Source organism: Daucus carota, chromosome 5 (assembly GCF_001625215.2).
Source record: "Daucus carota subsp. sativus chromosome 5, DH1 v3.0, whole genome shotgun sequence".
NCBI classification, from domain to species: domain Eukaryota; kingdom Viridiplantae; phylum Streptophyta; class Magnoliopsida; order Apiales; family Apiaceae; genus Daucus; species Daucus carota.
In genome coordinates this window covers 7,458,314-7,476,462 of record NC_030385.2, presented here as the reverse complement: position 1 = coordinate 7,476,462, position 18,149 = coordinate 7,458,314, and the positions used below count along the sequence as shown (strand labels likewise).

Here is an 18,149-nt window from a genome sequence, read left to right as displayed (position 1 = left end):
TATCAATTAGGTCATTACAATTAACTTCACAATAGGGACAAAAAACTTAAAGCACTGGTCATGACCTCGATATGTCGTAATGTGGTACACTGACCATGACGTGATATGTCGTGTAATGTGGCTAAGTCAGATATTGGACAAACAAAAGTAAAATTAAAATTTTTTTGTCAGTAAAAATAAAAACATTTTGATAGAAAACAAAACCGTTTATAATTATGTTTATAGTTTGTATATCTGTTAAAAAACCTAATTACTGTTAACGTACGTATTATGTATTTTCAGTTTTATTTGTTCAATATTTATATTATGTATTTTCAGCTTTATGTGTTCAATATCTAACTAATCAGTAATCACAATGCACCTGCAACGTCAATCTCGTGATCCATTCATTAAGTTTTCTATCAAAAATTTGAATGAATCTAAGTTGGTAACTATAACATATCACTAATTCATTTAGTCAGTCAAATAATATCACCAACATACTTGATAGTATTGAGTGACTTGGATGATGAATTTATAACTAACCTCAATTTTATGCGACCCTCTCACTTTTTGCACGATTTATTCGATAACTAAATTTAACGAAAACACATAAGCACATACAATGTTGTTTCATACAACCAAATTGTAAAACCCCTATTTTATTAGCAAACCGAGAGAAGAGTTGATACAGAATCTCCGGGAACTACCAGAGCAGAGAACTTCACTTATTAATCCGGACAGCGTCTCAGATTAATGGATGTGAATAAACAAATTATTTAATCAATGAAGACTTTGATCACAGAAATGCTACTTGCTTAGGCTCTATACATAAGTTGTTCAGTCCGATGACTTTGTCCAAGCTATGGCTCCAAACATCAGCTTCAAATGTTGGGCTTCACATGCAGGAGGGATGCTACCTTCTGACCAAGAGATTTATCAACCTGCAGCATATATCAAAAAGCACCGAATTAAATCATCTTGCGTTGGAGGCCAAGTGGTGGGTTTATCCTCTGTTGTCCCGTGACACCCGGGTTCGACTGTGACTCATCCCGAGAAGTATTAGAACAGATATTATTTTGTAAGACATGTAAATCTAAATTGTCAAAAAAATCATCTTGTATTATAATTACAGGAACATTTGCGACGGGAAGGAATTAAACCTGGGACCAGTATGAGATCCATATGATGCGAATTTCATGAGTAACACGCGGATCAGACAAAAAATCAACCACTACACTGATAAACCGGTCCTGCCTGGGAATTACAAGAATGGCAAATTTGTTATACGCCATTCTTATTCATAAAGTCTAGCACGTTAAGAGGAAAGAATACCTGTCTGGTGAAAAGGATCGGTATCTTTCTCCTGGCTGCTTGAAGTTGTTCTCTTTATCAATCACACACTGCATTATCATTTAACTCGCCTTGATATTAAAAGTTCTACGCTATTAAAGGAAGCACAAATAAAGGTATGGAAACATCAGAAACCTTATCACGCCTTCCTGACACCACAGAATCAGGAATAGGGTACTTCTCAGCGTGGCGCACTGGATCAAACCTGGATGGGAAGTAATTGACCTGGAAGAGGCCATATTTGAAGTTATAACAGGTGGCTCAGAAAACATAAAGTCAGCGGTCATTTCTGTAAAAAGGCGAGGTAATACTGTACCTCCTCGTCCCTGTGCATAAAATTCATGAGGCCATCATGGTGATTGTTATGGTGTGGGGACTTGGGAGCATTTACAGGAAGTTGTAGATAGTTTGGTCCAAGACGGTGCCTCTGAGCATCAGCATATGAGAATATCCGACTCTGAAGTAGTTTATCATTGGAATAATAGACACCAGGAACGACGATAGCAGGGCAGAATGCTATCTGCTCATTTTCTCCAAAGAAGTTGTCTATATTCCTGTTCAAGACCAACCGGCCCACTGGCTGCAGGGGCATTATGTCCTCGGGCCAGGTCTTTGTTACATCAAGAGGATCAAAATCAAATTTGTCTTGGTGATCAGGGTCCATAACTTGGATAAAGAGCTTCCACTCTGGAAAATTTCCTGCCCCGATTGAGTCATAGAGATCTTTTGTGGCATGGCTATGATTAGCTCCTCCTACCTTGATGGCTTCTGCGGGTGACAAACACTTTACTCCACAGGTAGGCTTCCAATGAAACTTGATTAGGTATTCTTTCCCGGCCTTATTAAGAAAGGTGTAAGCGTTCACTCCAAAACCTTCCATGTGCCTGTAATCTTGTGGAATGCCTAGGTCATCCAGGAGAAATGTAAACATGTGCAGACTCTCCGGGAGGTGGGAAAAGAAGTCCATGATCCTCCACTTCTCTTGAACGTTAGATTTTGGATTGGGTTTAAAAGCATGGACCATGTCAGGAAATTTAATCCCATCGCGCACAAAAAATACTGGCATATTGTTTCCCACCATATCAAAGTTACCCTGAATCCACATAAAAAATGTGAAAGATATGAATATCATATGAGGGAAAACTTGATAAATTTGAATACACAAAGAAAATAGAAGTAACAACTTTACTTGGCTTGAGATATTAATGCAATACTAACTACTAGGGAAGCAAAGTTGGCAACACTAAGAGTCTGAAACCCTCCATGAGTTAGATAAGTGGATAGTGTTGTGTGAATACAACTCCGAGAAAGATGCCCACATATCATTCTTCACAGAAAATAGTAAATCATTCTTGACTTTAACTTATCAAGGAAAAACTCTTACTTCTCTGGTGTAGAACTTCACTGAAAAACCTCGAGGATCCCTAAGGCTTTCAGGACTTCCACGTTCGTGGACAACAGTGGAGAAACGAACAATTACAGGTGTCTGGACACCTGGAGCTCGAAGAAAATCAGCACATGTTAAATGAGCAATATCGTGGGTGACCTCAAAGAATCCCTTTGCACTAGCACCCCTGGCATGGACAACCCTTTCAGGGATTCGCTCCCTATCAAAATTAGCAATTTTCTCCACTAAATGATAATCCTCCAGGAGGATTGGACCTGTCAAACCAAACAGAAGTTCATATGATTGGAACCACATACCAGCATACACAAAAAATCTATATATGCTTGTAACTTACACTGCAAACATGAGTAAAATAACCTCAACATTACTAAGACATTAAAAAAAATTAGCCATCAGGATGTCGGGAGCATGTGTCTGAGGAAGTTTATAAACTTGATAAAGTCTTAATGCAGAAGCGTATAGAGATTAGTACAATGGAAAGTAAAATGTTGGCAAGAAAATAATACCTCTGGATCCCACAGTCAGAGATGAATTATTGTTCCAAACTGGAGCTCCTGCATTCGTTGTCCAGTAAGAAGAATCAAAGGCACTTGAAGGTCGATGCTGCATCATGTATACAAAATGAGACAAGTGTGTGTCCACACTTTATTCATTGATTTACTGGTCCTAAACTCCATTTTTTTTAAATTAAAAAAATAGGATAAAAAAATGTTAACAGAACTCAGTGTGTTAACATTTCGACAGATTGTAGTAATGTACAAAGAGTTCAGAAAGATAAATTGCAGTTACAGATGAGAATAAGGTGCTTCTTAATGGTCATATATAACATTGAAAACCTTTATTTAAATATCCACACATGCGTAAACTTGATCCTCCGCCTCTTTAAAACATTTTAAAGAAAAAATTCTAGTTCAAATAGTTTGGAATGGAAGGACTGAAGTAATGAAAATTATAGACATTTTATCTGATCACAAATTAGAGTACAATTTCATTTTATTCTCCATTCATTTCATTTCATTCAAGTAAACACAGCGTAGGTATGAACAAAAAGGACAAGAGACAATCATATAAATTCCCAAGCACGCAGCCTTCACCGAGGCTTGAACACTTAATCTCTCATTACCAGCAGAGGAAGCATATTTGCTAGGTTGCTTTCTGAGTACGAAATTCCGATCTTGCTTCTTACAATTCTTAAACAAGAACTATTTCCTTAACATGCTGGTATAACAATTCCAGATATATATATTTTTAAAAACAGTTAATAGCAAGCAGTTTCCTGAAAACCAAATTGTTCACTAGCTCATTACAGAAAGCCCCTTGCTTAGATATGAGAAAATTAGATACTCTACTCATACGAGATCATAGATATCTGGGGGAAAAATCATAACAATAAATGGACCATATTAAATTGAAGTCTCATAGTAACATGTTAGACACTTAGACTGACCAGCCTAATAATCGAATAATGGGATCATGATATTTCAATCCAGTCAAATGAAAAAGGAACCTTTTTCCCACGTGTCAACGGATATTGCATTCCCACATAATATATGAGATTTTAAATCCCACCCGGAGCCGGCTCCAGGGCCATCAGGCATAGGCACCAGCTGCAGCCTAGGGCCCTGATCCTCCATCTACATCACATTCGTTACATACTCACTCTCATTAACAATCTAAACACCCAGTAGGATATCGGGGATCATCTTATGTTATATCTCTAAAAAGAATGCTACATTTAAATCCCCATTTTTCACATCAAATAAAAACAGAATGCTGCATGCAATACCAAAAGAAGAAAACAGTAAAGATAAAAAGTATGAACATGTGTTGGTTACCTTGTTTGGATCCATTTGTCAAGGAGACAAATTACAGAGCAAATTATATGAATGAGAATGAGTGATGAAAGATTGAGGGAAATTATAAATGATTGCCCAATGAATATTTATTTAATGATCCCTTAGTTTTAGTCCTTTTAGTTGAAAGTGTATAGTTTAGGTCCTAAGAATAAGGGTCATAATAAGCCTGTGGTTCAAATTTGTTACTTCCTTTGGAAATTTGGCATAAATATTCATTTTCATATTTTTAGCTAGTTATTATATTAACATGATAAAACATAATAATTAATAAAGAGTTGCCAGTAGTATATAAATGGATCTCTGTTACTTGTTTATATTTTTTGAAATGAAACATATTTGATTATACAGTGGTAAAAAGTCCAGAACATCAATCTCAATTCAAAAACGAAAGAAAATCATAATCACTGGTTTTATTGAATCATAGTGTAAAGGCAAAGCCATTATTCCTTTTACAAACCAGGAAAACAGAATATCTGTAACAGATTATTCAAAAACTCCAAATACTGGAGCAGAGAACTGTAGTCTCACAGTACAAATAATCTGAAAAGTGTTCTACGTTGAACTCCACACAACAGTTTATTTTGTCTAATCCTCTTATTAATCTATACCGAGAGCGCCTCCTGATATCAGGTTCAACTGCTCATTTTGAGGCGGGATGCTACCTCCTTACCGAGAGACTCATCAGCCTGCAGAATAAAGTTTTGTAAACTCTTAAACTCTTTTACTTATCTTTTGTTAAATTTATAGGAAAACTTGGATGAAAGTGTAGGAATCAAACCTGGGACCAGTTTGAGATCCATATCTTGCGAATCTCATCAGTAACGCGTGGAGCAGACAAAAAATCAACCACCATGTTGATGAATCGTTCTTTCCTGGAAAAGGTACAGGTTCAGTAGAGTAAGTTAGTGATTCATTTACATAATCTCTAGCATGTAAGCATGAGCCAAGTATACCTGTCTTGAGCAAATGATCGGTATCTTTCTCCTGCCTGTGAGAAGTTGTTCTCTTTTTCGATCACACACTGTATTAACAGAGAAGTTGTCATATACTAAGCTTATTTAAAGTATCATGTATTTGCATGCTAGCTTAGATAATGACAGAACGTATTCCACCATTGAAAATTTCATGAACATCTTAGTATTGATCATTTGACTCGGGCAGTTTTTATTTGAAGTTCTACAAGATCAAAAGCAGAGCAATGGTAAGTAAACATGACTTACCTTTTCACGGATTCCTTTCACAACAGATTTAGGCATGGGGTACTTATCAGCGTGCTGTACTGGATCAAACTTAGATGGGAAGTAATTGACCTGAAAGAGAGAATGCCATATAGAAGGGGAGCATGTTTAATCTCCTACAGGTGGCTATCTAAGAAGCAATAAATTTATAGTCTATGTTCTTTTTGCTAAAAGCCGGGAAATATGTACCTCTTCATTCCTGTGCATAAAATTCATTTTACCATCATGGTGATTGTTGTGATGAGCATTCCTGGGAGCATTGACAGGAAGCTGTAGATAGTTTGGCCCAAGACGGTACCTCTGAGCATCAGGATATGAAAATATTCGGGTTTGAAGAAGCTTATCATCTGAATAATAGATACCAGGAACGACAATAGCAGGGCAGAACGCCAGCTGTTCATTTTCTGCAAAAAAGTTATCAATATTCTTGTTCAACACCATGCGTCCCACTGGCTTCAAGGGGAACTTGTCCTCAGGCCAAGTCTTTGTCACATCGAGTGGATCAAAATCAAGCTTGTCTTCTTGTTCAGGATCCATAACTTGCATAAGAAGTTCCCACTCTGGAAATTCTCCTGCTTCAATTGAGTCATAGAGATCTTTGGTGGCATGACTGTGACAAGTTCCTCCTACCTTAATGGCTTCCTCGGGTAACAAGCACTTCACTCCACATTTTGGTTTCCAGTGAAATTTGACTAGGTGTGCATCCCCAGCCTTGTTAAAAAGGCTGAACGTGTTAACTCCAAATCCTTCCATGTGCCTGTAATCTTGTGGAATACCTACGTCATCCAGGAGAAAGGTAAACATGTGCAAACTCTCGGGCACGTGGGAAAAGAAGTCCATGATTCTCCACTTTTCTTGCTGGTTAGTCTTCGGATTGGGTTTAAAAGCATGAACCATGTCTGGGAATTTGATCCCATCACGTACGAAAAACACAGGCATATTGTTTCCCACCATATCAAAATTACCCTGAGTCCACACAAAAACAGACAAATATATGAAAGACAAAAATGGAAAAACTTGACAAATTTTGAATACAAGAACATAGAAGTAAAATCTTCTTTGTGTATTACAGGAATACAAGGAAGCTAAGTTGATACTTAATAAGCTTCTTCAGCTACGGCAACACAGAAGGTCTCCAGAAGTTAGAAAAGTGATAGTTTTGTGTAAATTCAACTCCTAGCAAGTAAATTTTCTCAAGACATGCTAAGAGTACAAAATTCACCTAATAATATATGCAAAATCAATCAGGACTTCAGTCAAGCTCTCAAGTCCTTGAATTATTTACCCGATTTTGTCAATGTCCAAACAACTTAACCACAGAATTAAATTTATAACCATCTTGCCTAAAATTCATCTAGGAAAAAAAAAATCTCACCTCTCTGGTGTAGAACTTCACTGCAAAACCTCGAGGATCTCTAAGGCTTTCAGGACTTCCACGCTCATGGACAACAGTAGAGAACCGAACAATTATAGGTGTCTGGACACCTTTTTCTCGAAGAAAATCAGCACATGTTAAATCAGTAACATCATGGGTGACCTCAAAGTAACCCTTTGCACTAGCACCCCTAGCATGGACAGCTCTTTCAGGGATCCGCTCCCTATCAAAATTAGCAATTTTCTCTACTAGATGGTAATCCTCCAAGAGGATTGGACCTGTCAAACAAAACAGAGAATCAAGAACATATGAATGCATGGGAGGACTTACAACTTACAAGGACCTTTCTAATCTCATGAGGATCAAGAAAAGGATACCTTTGGCTCCGACAGTGAGAGAGTTATTATTGTTCCAAACCGGAGCTCCTGCATTCGTTGTCCAGTGAGCAGAATCATGTGTACTTGAAGGGCGATCCTGCAGCATTAATAATACAAAATGCATTAGACCAATGTGCATGTCACACACTAATATCAGCATCGAAAGACCAGAACTCGAGAGCTAAACTGAACATTTACATACCTTTTCTGGATCCATTGTTGGAGAGATTAGTTACAGAGTAAAACAAATCAAAATTCTGGAAAAAAGAAACTAGTTATTTTTGATAAAACGTGCATATCATTGTTGTGTGTTTTGTGGAATGTAATTTATACAAGAGGGTCTTGGCTGAGAAATAAAATCGGGTAGCCACTCATTTCAGTTTGTCAAGAACAAACTCTATATGGACGCATGTTCTTTTCCTGTTTTTTTGATCGGAGACAAACATTCGATTAAGCCGGCCAACCACAGATCTTGTCATTGAAATAGTTATCTGGTATTTCATTTACTTATATTTTATTTTACATTTTATCTTATGAGTGATATAATTTCGAAAGTTTACTTGGCACAAAAAAAAGAGATTTGGTATTTGAGACCATGTATTTATTTATTCACGAGGTATCTGTTATACAGTGATCTTTTGTGAAGCTCAGTGTTCTGTTTATACAGAAACTGAGTCTTTTTGAAAGAAAATATTGAAACCAGTAAGTTTTTATCTCTTTTTAAAGCTATTCAGACCAATTTATTGGTGTAAATAGAGAACCTGGGTTAGATATCTATCATTCAGATTTCTCCTGTGTTATACCATAAAATGTGTTTTAGAAGTTGTAATTCATTTCAACTGACATGATTAGGATATCATTTTAAATTATCAAGTTTATAATAGTATTTGAATGTTCTGGAATTCAAAAAAAAAAAAATCCAAAAGATATCATTTGATCATATCTAGAACAGCAAACGAAAATCCAAGTTCCCAAAAACGTTTTAAATCTTTTGTTTGCTTAAAAGAACAAGGTGGTGGTGAATGCTGAATGGATGATACAAATAAAATAGCAACTGAGTCTAAAAACCAGAGTATTATGGTAGAAGAAACCATTCTTCATGGAAGCAGCATAGCATACTACCAGCCAATCTTCATTTCTTGGATGGGGATGGTTCACTCTTTTGTGATGCATTTATAGTACTAGCAGCAGATTTCTCCAAGATTTTAAGTGCCTTCATTCGGTGAAACTCTTTTCCTGCAGTGAAGTAAAGATTAAAACTAGATGTAAGTATGCAACAACATGATTTCTAGGTTTATCATTCCAAGTTCTCTTCATTATAAAAATCCTCATTACTTGGCTGTTTTTTTGGGAAAAAGTCTTTGATTGAGTAAAAACAGAGTATTTGACCTTGTAGCATCTAAGAACTTGTAATAAGAAATAATTAGCAAAAAGAGAATAAAAAGAACAAAACTTGTAATAAGAAATAAATTGACAGCATTAATCTGTACTCATGCAATAAAGACTGAATTCCTGTTCAAAGTAATCTGTAATCATGCATTTAGACTGAATTCCTGTTCAAAGTTGGCCTGCTGAGAAAAACAAAATACAGACCCCCTCCCCCCCCCCCCCCCCCCTGCCCAGATTTCTGACTGCTACACATGTTATTAAAAAGTTCAGTGGAACAGCTAAACCGAACAAGCATCCAGACAACATAGTCAGAGTCAAAATAAGAACTTGGGGGAAGCCAAAATGCATGCTATGCAACGAAGAAAGAAAAAGAAACTATAAATTCAGTAGCACTAAGCTATAACCTTATAATCAGAGTAAATATAATTTTGAAACTTATAATTTGATTAAGGTATGCTATTGATATAAAAAAAGAAGCTAATGGTAAAATTGCTACCATTACTGTGAAAGTTAAAGTTAAGGGAGAAAGCTGATAAAAAGTGAGCTTTATTTCTTGGGCCTTATTGTGGTTGGGCTACTGAGTTGAGCTGGGCTGTGATGTATTCTTTTTACAGAGTTCACGATATATAGAGTACCATGGGTATACCGCCAGTCGGCCACTAATGCTCGCCTCTGCACACAGTGCCCATATTGCACAATATCATTTCGTATGGCATTTTCATCATCTATTTGCTGATATATCAGCGTTTAATATGGACCTAAGGCAGTGATAACAATATGAAAAAATTGAGATGGAAGATAACAGTGAAGAAAGGTGTGTCCAAAATTCATGCAATATTATTAGACTGAAAAACTGTACCAAGTAATGATGAGATCATCACACCAGTTCAATCTTCTAAAGTGCTAATGGAAAAGGACTTTATTTATATAGGCTTTCATCTAAGTCTTCACAAGTTCACATTATTAGTAAATTGCTAGAATTTTATTCAGAAAAAATTTATATTGTTTTAGGATTATGAAGGATTAAAACTAGTGTCAAAATATATAATATTACGCATAATTAATGCATTTATCAAACTTACTTTGGAGATTATAATTAGTATCAAGTTGTTCATTTCCAGCATCACAAGAGTAAACAAATGGCAGTCTATTTTTTCCAAGTTTCCTTTTCAGTTGTAAACACCCCTTCTTATAAGACATTCATATTACATAGATAAACAACTCTGACAACATATGGGTAATCCCGTCTTCTGGTCAATTCCATATTTGTTTTCTTAGAAAATTGAAGTTCCTAACTAGATTTTATGCCCAATTACCCACGGTATTCGAGGTTATTGTTAAAAACAATACTCAGCAAATTCTCTTCCATCTTGCATCACTTACACCAGTAAATTTTTTATTATATACGAAAATGTTGCACTATTTACAATCACCGTACCTAGAGGAAGTATGCACTTGGACACTGACACATTGCAATTTATAAATGTATTCCCAACACAGCCAAAGGAAGAGGGGAAGAATACCTTCTTCTATTGTTAACTGGATTGCTCTTTTTTCCAGTTCAACTGCATACATGCTAAGTTCAGCTGGCGAAAGATGACAAAGATCTGTCAAGAGTACAATAATAAAAAATTAAATTTGAGAGATTGATAACTTATGCTAGAGACAGATCTAAGTAAGCTAGTAATATAATAAAATATAACTCACTTTGAATGTGGCTTCTGAGAGTAGACTCATTGTCACATATCTTTAAATAATTCTGTAAATTAATGTAACGCTCTTCCCATTTTTTGCCGATATTCTGGTCTTCCACCCTTTTTGAATCAGAGGGCAGTGCTACATTTGAGGTGACATTATGGCAAATAGTTTTAGCAGGTCCAGCTCCAGTACCAGGATTAGCAAGAGAAGCGGCTAACGAGTCTACTGACGGGTTTGAGTAAGAAACCATATTCTTTGGAACCATAAAATTAGATAAAGACATAGGAACCTGATGTGAATTACCCTCTACCACCCGAGTTTGTTTCTGGGGCATTTCTTGCTGCATGCTGCAAAAACGCTTCAGAGGTGGACTGCTTATATTTCTGTCTCTGTTCTCAGTTTTTTCATTCATTGGCACAAACTCAGATTTCTTAGTAGTATACACGAGATGCTCTTTTGTGGCTGTGTGATTAGGAAGTGGAGGCCAAGGGTGGCTTGTAGGGATTTCAGGTATGAGCCTCTTCGTTCCAGAAATCTTAACTTTCTCTGCAGTGGGTCCCACATCTATAGGAAATGAACTTTCTCGATAATTCCGTACCCTGTTGTCATTTTGAACATCTGTCAGCACCATCTTTTTGGTTGCTATAGGTGGCTGTTTATGAAAATTACAAGTATCCGCCCCATTGTTGCCTTGCTCGTTGTTTTTGAGTTCCAAATTAATCATTTCAATTCCGGACCTTCAGACTACAGTAGAATATCACTAAATAAAAGAAATATACTTAATTAGGAAAAGTTTAAAATAAAATGATAACATACGTTAATATACGTTAGAAGCCAGCTAATACACATAATTGATTTTACTATAGATATAGGAAACAATAAATAGATAAGAAAATGCATCCCGCCAAATCCAGTACCTAAGAGAAGTAATTTTGAGTATTGGATGAAATATACATGACTACATAAAATGAATAGATTCCAAAGTGATAGACCCGTATCAAATCTGTTAACGAGTAACTACAAGTGAACAAAGTTCTACTAACGGCTACATACTAGACCTATATTGATATATCAAGTTCAAATTAATAACAACAACGGCTAACTTAAATTAAAGAGACCTATATCTAATGTACCAAGTTCAATTGATAACACCAACGGCTAACTATAACTCTACAAGTAAAGAGACCAGAATCTAATATGCCAAGTTCAAATTAATAACACCAACGGCTAACTATAACTCTAAGTAAAGAGGCCTAAATCTAATAGACAAGTTCAAATTAATAACATCAACGGCTAAATATAACTCAGCAATATACTAACTTCAAATTAATAACACCAACGGCTAACTATAACTCCTAAGTAAAGAGACCTATATCTATATATATATATATATACAAAGTTTAAATGAATAACACAAACGGCTAACTATAAATGATGAGACCTAAATCGAATTTAACAAATTCAAATTAATAACATTATAGTAACACCAACGGCTAACTATAAATGATGAGACATATATCTATATACTAAGTTCACATAAATACCATCAGTGCCTAACCATAATTAATGAAACTACTATAACTATGTACCAAAAAGGAATGCAATTAATACAACTGTGAAAAGCTTTATAAACTTTTACCTATATAATTAAGCACCTTAAAGAAACACAATGGATTTTAACTGTGAAGAGATATTATAAGGGTTTGGGAGACGAGAGTTAAGAGAAAAAATTAGTAAGCAACAAGCACAAACTAATCCTTGGGTTCCAGATCAGAGGTTAATTCCTGAATTTAACTAGCTAAAATATGAATACTGACCTTCTTTTTAAACAAAATGCAAGCAGACTTTTAATAGGGTATGGGGTACTAACCCTAATATTCATACACTTTCCTGCACTGAACCTCAAACAGCGAACCTGTTGTTACAGAATTATAAATCATACAGTGATTGCCTTTGTCATTTTGGTATTGTGTGCCAACCCAAGTCAAATTCCAAGTCTTATTCCAGAATCAGGTCTATCCCCACTCTGAATCTGAATATAAACTGAAGTACATTGACAGCCCAAATGCAACAACCAGGAAAAAAGTAAAAACACAAGGCCGCCACAGTCCCAAAAAATATGATTTGTTGGTTCAGTCGGAAGTGATACTCATGCTTATAAACTATACAAAATGCCCCCACCTACCTTGACGTGGGACTGGGGCGTCCCACATTGTGTTCTACTGTTGTCTAGTATTCTCAAACCAGGGTTTATCAGTAACCTAAAGCTGTTCTCGAAACAAAACTGAGATATTAATCACAAATAGATAATACAGTCCTTAATGCCGAAAACACGAACCGCAACATAACCTTTGAAAATCTCCCCCAAGTTCCAGCCAAATAGACTACTACATTTACACTAACAGAACCAAAATTAAAATCAATCGTTTAGCAAAATAATAAATTAATTAAAAATTAATCACAAACAGCTACAGCTTCCACTAAAACGGACCATTTATAATCTATCCGATTCAAATAGCAACAACACAGATTGAGAACTACAAAAAAGTAAATGCAGCAAGAATAACAAGCGGGGGATAACCTTTGTCAAGTGTTGAAGGAGAGATCAGGAGAGATCTGATAGCTAGTGTGTGTGTGGGGAGAGAGATTTGGAGGGAGGGAGGGAGATTTTTATTTTTTATGTTTTGAAATACCCAGATGAGAACTAAAGGACTGTTTGGCTCGAAATGGTAACATCTTAATTCTTTTGAGATTGAGCCCAAATTTAAAGCTTGAGAGGTGAGCATCTCCGATTATTAAAATATTTTTTCAAAATAGATAATAATTAATATATTTATTATAAATAAAAATATTTATAGAAATTATGTAAAAGGTTACCTCTCATATAATATTATAATATTGATGTTGTCTAAAATTGTAGTCATTAATATTAATTGTATCTGATCAATTATATTTGGACCTTTTTACACCTCACGTGAAGCTTACAGAATTTTCTTTAATTCAGGGGTGATCCAAGAAGCAACGTTCATTGGAATCTATAAATTTTGATAAAATCCTACTTTTGGAGTTTTATATTTATATCAATTAAAATATTAAAAATACTATTATTATTACATATATATATTATCAGTTTTTATTATGATGTATATTATTATTGGATTAAAATTAGGGTTAGAGAGAAGATAGAGACAAACTTACGGAGGTAGACCATGAATTTTATGGATGCGACAACTTTTAAGGTTAAAAGTTTTATTCTCTAATTTTCTTCTCTTTTCATGTTAGTTTAATTATGTCTTTTGATTATCTTAGATGTTTTGCTTCTTCAATTATTATCGAATAGTTTGTTCTAGAGTTTAAAGGGAAGTTGTATTTGCATTATGATATTGACATGATTTCCCAGTGATTTGTTTGATTGTAGTATTTCTAATTGATTATGTTTTAATATTAATTTTAGTAATTGGCCTATATCATGAATCAATTCTATGCGAATAAGAGTATAATCGAGAGATATACTACTAGACGCCCACATACAATTAGCATAATTGAATTTGAGTGTGAGAGCATCATTGTATTTCCGAAAGTGTTAAAGTTTAAAAGAGATTAATATTGATTTAATTACCTGATTAACTGGATTATTAAAAGTGATAATGTGTGTCATCATGTTTCCACAGTGTTAGTGTTGATGCTTGACAGATATTAACATACTCTTGTTATTTGATCACTTTAATTGTTTTAGCTTAGAAGTCAGTCATTATATAAGCATGATGGTGGACCTGGTTGGCCTAGTTAGTTAGATATTTTCACTCTTCGTTTGCTCTCTTGAAACAATCAATTGTAACTGAATAAAAATTGATAGCATCCGTCTCCTTGAGTATACGACCCATATTTGTCATTTTACACTATAATGGACACCGTGCGTTTGCGGTTAGTTATAATTTAACACGTCAAGTTTTTTTTGACGCCGCTACCGAGGAGACTGTTAGCTTTTATTCATTTTATTTAGTTTTTTAGATTCTTTTTGTTGCCTCTTTATGACTTTAGTTCCAGCTGAGGTCAGTGTTCTAAAAATCCCCGATTTATCCGATAAATCTCCGATTAATCCCCTTCAAGGTCGGTCACCGATCCGGTTTTTGAAATCCGATTAATCCTTATATATATTTCATAATCGAAGTATATGTGATAAATTATTAAAATTAAAATATTATATTACTTTAAATATGAATAATTATAGAGTTTATGAATATTGTAAATATATTAGTTACTAAATAGCTAATATAATAATAACTAAATATTAAATAATATTTTAATATTAAAATAAGCCCGATTTTAACTCCGATTAATCCTTCCGATTAATCCCCGATTTCCGATTAATTCTTGAATCGGTAGCTCAACCGATTAGGTCCGATTCCCGATTTCTGTAACACTGGCTGAGGTAGATTTTACTACATTTTCTTGTTTTTTTTCTTTCAATTTCCCAATGATCGGAGTTGATAATTTTGTACTCCTATCTTCCCTAGTTGAGGCATTTACTCGTCAAAATGCCTCATTAAATGTTGTAGAGCCTACTACATGTCCACTGACTATCAATAAGATGTCACAAGTTGCCACTAAGACTTAGAAAAAAGACTTATGTCAAGTTTGTGGTGTTCAGGGTCACTATACTTATGAATGTCGTATAATGTTTGAAAATATTCTCGAATGCTCGGTTGAGACAAAACAAATGATTATCAAGAAGGATATGAGTACAATCAGTATTCTAGTCCATGCGATCAACAATGGATGTATCGATCAAATTTATCTTTCAGGGACAATAATTTTCAAAAAATTTCATGTCATGATTAACACCGATTTCAGCAACAAAAACACGAAGAATCGTCACTACAACAATCAGTCATATGAGCAACAATATTATCAACCTCAATATGCGCAATTTCAGTTTCAACAATATCCATATACTTGACTTCAACAAGAGCTACATGTTCTTTTAAGCAATGTAGATATGCCTTCCGATCAGACGCATGAGGTATGTGATATGTTAATAAATATGAATAAGAGTTTTGCAGATGGTATTATGAACTTCCAGAAGTGTTTTGAAGAGAGTATAAAGATTATTGAGGAACTCAAAGTTTGACAACTAATGATGGAGGCCCAAATTACAGTGTTGGCTGTTTTATTACAAAATGGCAAATCAAATTTTCTCTACCTCCATCTAGGCCTGTCAATGGAGCGAAAATCCGACCCGATCCGAGGTCATTTTAGCGGATATGGATTTAACAAAAAAAAATCCGATCCGAAATTCGATCCGATTAAAAAAATCCGATTATAAATGGATTGGATATGGATTTAGTGTGATCCCATCCGTTTATAACCCGATCCGGTTAATATATATAATATAAATATATATTATATATTACATGATACTATATTATATTCCTAATAAGTATTTAGAGACTGATATGTGTCAAGTTAATGTATTAGCTGAGTTTATGCTTCCCTCGAAAGTTCCAGTCAAACAGGAATTATGTCTGGTGTACATGAAATTATGTGATAGTGATTCAATAACATTTATGCTTGGTGCCTGGTGGGCTGATATTGTGAGACAAAACTTGAACTCTTTTTATATGTTCATGTTTTCCACCTTAAACAATTAGTGCCACTGTATGTAAACCAGTTACCAGACTACCAGAGCTTTTAAATTTAAGTCTAAAAAATCATAAAAAGCTAAATGGATTCGAATATTCGATCCGTGATCCGTGATCCAAACGGATCCGGATATGGATCGGCCTGTAAAAAATCCGGTCCCGGTCCGATCCGAATCCGAATCCAGTAAAATAAATGGATATGGATATGGATTTAGGCTGATCTGATCCAAACCCGATCCATTGACAGGCCTACCTCCATCTATCCAACTTGAATACGACATCGACACAAAGTGATGAAGAATGTGATAGTTTCAAATATTTCATATTTACTATAATTATACGAATAATTTTAAAGATATTTCCCGCCTCAAAATTAAACAAGTATTATCGAACAATCTGGAAAATAGACGTTCAAATAACCATATTAAAAATACAAGTCAAGCACACCAATAAGCCGGAAGCGAGAAATGATTTCAAAATTTAAAATCTCCTTATATTTATTACGATCATAAAAACGAATATTTTGACCGTTCCGCTCTAATAAATCACGTCTTTAAATACAAAATAACTGTACTCACCTCCTTCGCCAGTAATACTCAAATTTTCTCACTTCCTCCACCACAAGTAAAACTCAATTTTTTTTGCCGTAAATACAAAATTAGGTACCGATAAGATTTTAATATTATAAACTCATATTTGAAGCACATGTTCCGACCATCATCATATATATAGTGATATTAATATTTTAAACATTCATATTTGTTTGTTATACAAGTTACAAAGAAATTGTAAATATTATTGTTTTTTAATTTGAAGTTTTGAATTCAGATAGATGAATAAACAAATGTATTGAACATAAGAACATGGAAAAATGCAGGGAAGTTAAGAAACTTATTTAATATTATGAATTAATTGTGATCCTAATATAATTTCTTCTTCAGTTAAAATATCGTCCGATAACTCATAGATCAATATATATATTGGAAAATCAAATACAATAGAAGGAGGCAGCGCGAATAAATTGAGAGTGAAATATTTCACATTTATTATAAGTATACCACTAATTTTAAAGACATTTCCCGTCTTAACTAAATTAAATAATTGTTATCGAACAATCTGGCGAATAGACGTTCAAATAATTTATATTAAAAATATAAATCAAGTACTCGGATAAGCGGGAGCGAGAAACGATTTCAAAAATTTAAAACCTCCTTATATTAATTGTGATTCTAATATAATTTCCGCTTCAGTTAAAGTATCGTTCGATAACTCATAGAACAATATATATTGGAAAATCAAATACAAATAGAAGGAGGCAGTGCGAATAAATTGAGCGTAAAATATTTCATATTTATTATAAGTATACCAATAATTTTAAAGACATTTCCCGCCTCAACTAGATTAAATAATTGTTATCGAACAATCTGGCGAATAGACGTTCAAATAATTTATATTAAAAATATAAATCAAGTAAACGAATAAGCGGGAGCAAGAAACAATTTCAAAAATTTAAAACCTCCTTATATTTATTACGATCATAAATTGAATATTTCGACCGTTCCCGCTCCGCTAATCGTCTTAAAACACAAAACAACTGTACTCACCTCCTCGTCCCGTCCGCCATTAATACTCAAATTTTCTCACCTCCTCCACCACCATAAAAACTCAAAGTTTTGCCATAAATAATACAAAATCTGGTTTTAATTACATTTTAAAGACAACTATATAAAAACAAGAACATAAGAAATAAATATAGGCCGGTGAGTAAAGTTGGGCCGTTGGGAGATAAAGCAAGTAAAAAATGGATTTGAACGAAAAGCACATGGTAAGAAAT

The 18,149-nt window shown here is 34.5% G+C and overlaps 3 protein-coding genes across 4 annotated transcripts; all 3 read right to left on the bottom strand.

The window, feature by feature from the left end:
* Positions 1 to 627: 627 nt before the first annotated feature.
* Positions 628 to 4,676, bottom strand: LOC108222003 (catalase isozyme 1). Its single transcript, XM_017395879.2, has 8 exons — positions 4,576 to 4,676; positions 3,247 to 3,343; positions 2,717 to 2,994; positions 1,649 to 2,425; positions 1,468 to 1,557; positions 1,315 to 1,382; positions 1,143 to 1,236; positions 628 to 923 (listed from the first exon to the last, which is right to left on the bottom strand). Exons 1-8 carry the CDS (start codon positions 4,588 to 4,590, stop codon positions 864 to 866), a joined length of 1,479 nt encoding a protein of 492 aa, XP_017251368.1. The 5' UTR covers positions 4,591 to 4,676; the 3' UTR covers positions 628 to 863.
* A 206-nt stretch (positions 4,677 to 4,882) lies between these two features.
* On the bottom strand, positions 4,883 to 7,888 carry LOC108220531 (catalase isozyme 2). Its single transcript, XM_017394329.2, has 8 exons — positions 7,789 to 7,888; positions 7,587 to 7,683; positions 7,210 to 7,487; positions 6,024 to 6,800; positions 5,817 to 5,906; positions 5,550 to 5,617; positions 5,375 to 5,468; positions 4,883 to 5,282 (listed from the first exon to the last, which is right to left on the bottom strand). The coding sequence occupies exons 1-8, from the start codon at positions 7,801 to 7,803 to the stop codon at positions 5,229 to 5,231; spliced, it is 1,473 nt and encodes a 490-aa protein (XP_017249818.1). The 5' UTR covers positions 7,804 to 7,888; the 3' UTR covers positions 4,883 to 5,228.
* A 613-nt stretch (positions 7,889 to 8,501) lies between these two features.
* Positions 8,502 to 13,416, bottom strand: LOC135152579 (uncharacterized). 2 transcript variants are annotated; one of them, XM_064092933.1, is made up of 4 exons: positions 13,255 to 13,416; positions 10,683 to 11,433; positions 10,499 to 10,582; positions 8,502 to 8,822 (listed from the first exon to the last, which is right to left on the bottom strand). In XM_064092933.1, exons 2-4 carry the CDS (start codon positions 11,395 to 11,397, stop codon positions 8,719 to 8,721), a joined length of 903 nt encoding a protein of 300 aa, XP_063949003.1. In that variant the 5' UTR covers positions 11,398 to 11,433; positions 13,255 to 13,416; the 3' UTR covers positions 8,502 to 8,718. The 2 variants fall into 2 exon arrangements, with proteins under 2 accessions (XP_063949003.1, XP_063949004.1); XM_064092934.1 differs by lacking the exon at positions 13,255 to 13,416 and adding an exon at positions 12,544 to 12,829.
* Between the last annotated feature and the right edge of the window lie 4,733 nt (positions 13,417 to 18,149).

What these genes read in the sequence shown, in the direction of transcription:
- LOC135152579 (XM_064092933.1), bottom strand. Translation starts at nt 11,397, where the DNA reads ATGATTAATTTGGAACTCAAAAACAACGAGCAAGGCAACAATGGGGCG. An exon ending in TCTCAGAAGCCACATTCAAA is followed by an intron (nt 10,583 to 10,682) that starts GTGAGTTATATT and finishes TACTCTTGACAG; the next exon opens with ATCTTTGTCATCTTTCGCCA. An exon ending in CCAGTTAACAATAGAAGAAG is followed by an intron (nt 8,823 to 10,498) that starts GTATTCTTCCCC and finishes ACTTCACTGCAG; the next exon opens with GAAAAGAGTTTCACCGAATG.
- LOC108220531 (XM_017394329.2), bottom strand. An exon ending in TCTCACTGTCGGAGCCAAAG is followed by an intron (nt 7,488 to 7,586) that starts GTATCCTTTTCT and finishes TTTGTTTGACAG; the next exon opens with GTCCAATCCTCTTGGAGGAT. An exon ending in TGAAGTTCTACACCAGAGAG is followed by an intron (nt 6,801 to 7,209) that starts GTGAGATTTTTT and finishes GTGTGGACTCAG; the next exon opens with GGTAATTTTGATATGGTGGG.
- LOC108222003 (XM_017395879.2), bottom strand. An exon ending in TTATGCACAGGGACGAGGAG is followed by an intron (nt 1,558 to 1,648) that starts GTACAGTATTAC and finishes GGCCTCTTCCAG; the next exon opens with GTCAATTACTTCCCATCCAG. An exon ending in CGATCCTTTTCACCAGACAG is followed by an intron (nt 1,237 to 1,314) that starts GTATTCTTTCCT and finishes TGTAATTCCCAG; the next exon opens with GCAGGACCGGTTTATCAGTG.